The 3,181-nt window shown below is 70.0% G+C and overlaps 2 protein-coding genes across 2 annotated transcripts in view; one reads left to right on the top strand and one right to left on the bottom strand.

Annotated features, from left to right (window-relative positions):
• Positions 1-1,930, bottom strand: part of EMIHUDRAFT_467830 (hypothetical protein) — a gene marked incomplete at its 5' end in the record, with an annotated part of 2,717 nt that extends 787 nt beyond the window's left edge. The window contains 3 exons of the mRNA XM_005785695.1: positions 407-856; positions 1,029-1,694; positions 1,769-1,930. Coding sequence (XP_005785752.1) covers positions 407-856; positions 1,029-1,694; positions 1,769-1,930 — 1,278 coding nt within the window. The remainder of the gene's footprint in view (positions 1-406; positions 857-1,028; positions 1,695-1,768) is intronic.
• A 121-nt stretch (positions 1,931-2,051) lies between these two features.
• EMIHUDRAFT_229876 (hypothetical protein) overlaps positions 2,052-3,181 on the top strand; it is a gene marked incomplete at both ends in the record, with an annotated part of 2,197 nt that continues 1,067 nt past the window's right edge. The window contains one exon of the mRNA XM_005785694.1: positions 2,052-2,501. Coding sequence (XP_005785751.1) covers positions 2,052-2,501 — 450 coding nt within the window. The remainder of the gene's footprint in view (positions 2,502-3,181) is intronic.

Here is a 3,181-nt window from a genome sequence, read left to right as displayed (position 1 = left end):
AAAATTGAATATTTTGTTTAGAGTATAAAAGAGGTTATGAAATTTGTTATTTAAAAAGTTGAAGTGATAATGAGAAATTGTTGTTTATTAGATTAAAGTTAGTTTTTTAAAAAGTTAGTGATTGTTGGTGAGTTTTTTGGTGGAGAAGGTGTTGTAAAAGGTAATATAGAAGTGCAAATTGTTTTTTAAGGGGGGGGGTGGGGGCGAGCGCGCGTGCGGGGCTTGGCGGCGCGGCGGGAGATCGCTGCGCGCGCGCCTCCTTGCGGGGCGAAGGTGGCGGAGGCGCGGCGCCGCGGCCTTCGAGTGCCCTGTACAGCGGAGGAGCGGCTGCCTGCGCCTGCGCCTGCGCGGCTGTGCGGCGCGGCGCGTCGACGAGCGTACCCTCGCGCTTGGACTGCGGCGTCACCGCGGCGGCGTTGCCATGGTGGAGGTGGAGCTGGTGCAGCTTGGCGGGGTTCGCCGATGGCGCCGCGCCGCCTCGCTTGGACAGCAGCGACCCCTCGATACGCGGCGGAGGAGGGGCAGAGATGCGCCGCACGGCAGCGGGCGCGGGCGCCGCCGCAGCAGGCGCGGGCGCGGCCGCAGGCGCGGGCGCCGGTGCAAGCGCCGTCGCCCCGTGCACACCACCCGCTGCGGGCTCTGGCGCCGTGCCTCCACTCTGCGTTGGTGGGGGCGGCGCCGCTGCGCCGCAGCTGCTCTGCGTCGCGCCGGGCGGCGCCGCGACTCTGCTCTGCACCTTTGCTGCGACGGCAGCGGCGAAGCTGTTGTTTGCCGCGTGCGGAAGAGGGTCGAGCGCAGAGGAGCCAGCTGTGCCGCCGTCGTGCTCGGGGGAGGGGGGCGCGTCGAGCACCATCTCCTGCCGCGGGGCGGGGGGCGGGGAGGCAGCGGTGGGGCGGGACGGGGGGGGGGGGGGGAGTGAGGCCCGGGAGGGTGGGTGAGGGATGTCCGGAGGCGTGTGCGTGTTGCGGCGCCTGCGAGTCCCACAAGCCGGCCGCCGCCCCGGCGTCCATCTCCTGGAGGTGGCCGACCATCGAGGTCTGCGAGGCGGAGGGAAGCTCCTCCTCCTCCACCCCGCCCTCCTCCTCCTCGCCGCTGTCCGCCTCTTGCGACGCAGACGGCGGCAACATCGAGAGAAGTTGCTCGCCCTCGATCCTCTCTCCGCCGGCCATGTCGAGGCTGGCCGCGCGCTCGAGCGCGCCCAGGCCGAGGCCCGAGGAGGGGGACTCGCCCGTCCAGGCGGAGGAGGAGCCGGCGGAGGCGGCCGCGGCCAGCCCGCTGCCGACGGGTAGGTCGAGCAGTTTTTGCAGCTCGCCACATTGCTTCTGCAGCAGCTTGGCGACGCGAGTCGCGCGCGAGGGCAGCTCCGCGCACAGCCGCGGCGCGTCGTCGTGCAGCCCGCGCAGCGCATCGACCAGCCGCCGCACGTGGCCCTGCAGCGCGGCGGCAGATGCGCCGCTCACCTCCCTCCGCAGTCCGGTGGCGTCTGGCTCGCGCGGCTTGCGGCCGATGCTGCCCTCCTTGAGGCGGCGCAGCAGCGGCAGGAGCGCCCTCTCGTTGAAGGCGTCCCACTCGTTCGACGCGTACTGCGGCAGCTCGGCCAGGATTTTGGCGAACTGGTCGGCGCGGTGCGGCTGGACAGGCTGGAGGCGCGTCCGCTCCTCCGCCGCCCACGCGGTCACGCGCGCGACGGCCACCTGGCGCGCGCGGAGGAGGAGGGTGAGCGGGCGCCAGTGGTACGGCCGAAAGCGGCACGGGCGCGCGCTCTCACCTCGAGGCTGTCAGCCATGTCCACCTCGTGCTGCTTGCGCTTGGAGCGCTGCGTTTGGAAGCACGTGCCCGGGCAGGCGGGCGCGGCGGCGTGAGAGAGCTTGAGCCACCAGCGGAGCGCGTCCACGCGCCCAAAATTTGACGAGCGCCGCGGCTCGGCCATCGCTCGACAGGATCAGGGGATGGACGACGCAGACGGTGTGTGTGTACCAGCCAGCGTCGATTTTTGGAAAATAAAAAAAAGGTTGAAAGAGGAGAGCTCTTCGAGTAACGGATTTTGGCCCATGCGCATGCTCTTCCTCGTGCTCGCCGCGCGCTCGGGAGCCGGAGTGGCGGGGTCGGAGCTGCTGCAACGGCGCGAGTGGCCGCGAGGGGTCGTACTGGGGCTCTCCAGAGGCCGAGACCACTACGCGGTGCTCGCGACGGCGCACGGGGCAGCTTTGAGCAGTGCAGCGCCTCAGCAGCGCCTTCAAGCAGTGCAGCGCAACGCCAGCTGCCTCTCTGGAGCTATGCGGCGGCTGGCGGGCCTGTGCGATGGCGCCGATCCGTGGGCTCGGGACGCGCAGTCGGCTCGCGTGCCGGTTGCCGAGTCAGCCTGGCTGGCGAGAAGCGCCAAGGCCTTCCCTGCATTCTGGGCGCTGCCCAGAAGTGCGCAGTACCTTTGCTGCGCCGACGGGCGGCCTCGATGCGGATTGCCGCGAGTGGCGTGGGAGCCTCCAGCGGCGCGGTCGTTGGTCAACACCGCGGCGCGCGCGCGCCGCGGGTGCTGCACAACAAGCGGAGTGCATGGGCGGGCGCTCGATCGCTTTCCGGCGCCCAACTTTGACTATCGATTGCCGCCGGTTATTATAACCGGTGGGAGATCGTTTCTGCAGACGGAGGGATTCAACGCGGCGATAACTGCCCGAGACGTCCCTAACCTTTATTTATTTCTGCCCTGCTTCAGGAATCGGGGGCTCACTTCTTTCTTGCTTTGTGCAGGACGCAGGTCCTACCTTTGGGGACACGTAATTCCATCTATATGGTGGTGTCCCCCCCCCTTCACTCTTCCTTCCTCCGCCACCCCCCCGCCGCCGCCTCCCCCCCTGCCGCCCCCCTCTCCGCCGCCTTCCCGTTCGCCGCCCCCCTCTCCGACGCCTCCACCTCCGATGCCCTTCCTCCCGCCATCCTCCCCTCCGCCGCCGCCGCCCCCGCCGTCCTCCCCCCCGTCGCCTCCATCTCCGCGGCCCCCCGCTCGGCCACCCGTCCCCCCGCCCGCCCCCCCCGCTCTGCCGCCCGCCCCTCTGCCGGCCCCCGCGCCGCCGCCTCCCCTGCCGCCGCCTCCCTCGCTGCCGCCCCCCTTCCCGCCGCCCCCCTCTCCGTCGCCCCAGCACCCTCCGCCCCCCTCTCGGCTGCCCTCCCCTCCGCCGGCCCC

This window comes from Emiliania huxleyi (genome assembly GCF_000372725.1).
Source record: "Emiliania huxleyi CCMP1516 chromosome Unknown EMIHUscaffold_159, whole genome shotgun sequence".
In the NCBI taxonomy this organism is placed as follows: Eukaryota; Haptophyta; order Isochrysidales; family Noelaerhabdaceae; genus Emiliania; species Emiliania huxleyi.
The sequence above is the reverse complement of the archived record's forward strand: the minus strand, read 5'-3'. Positions and strand labels throughout refer to the sequence as shown.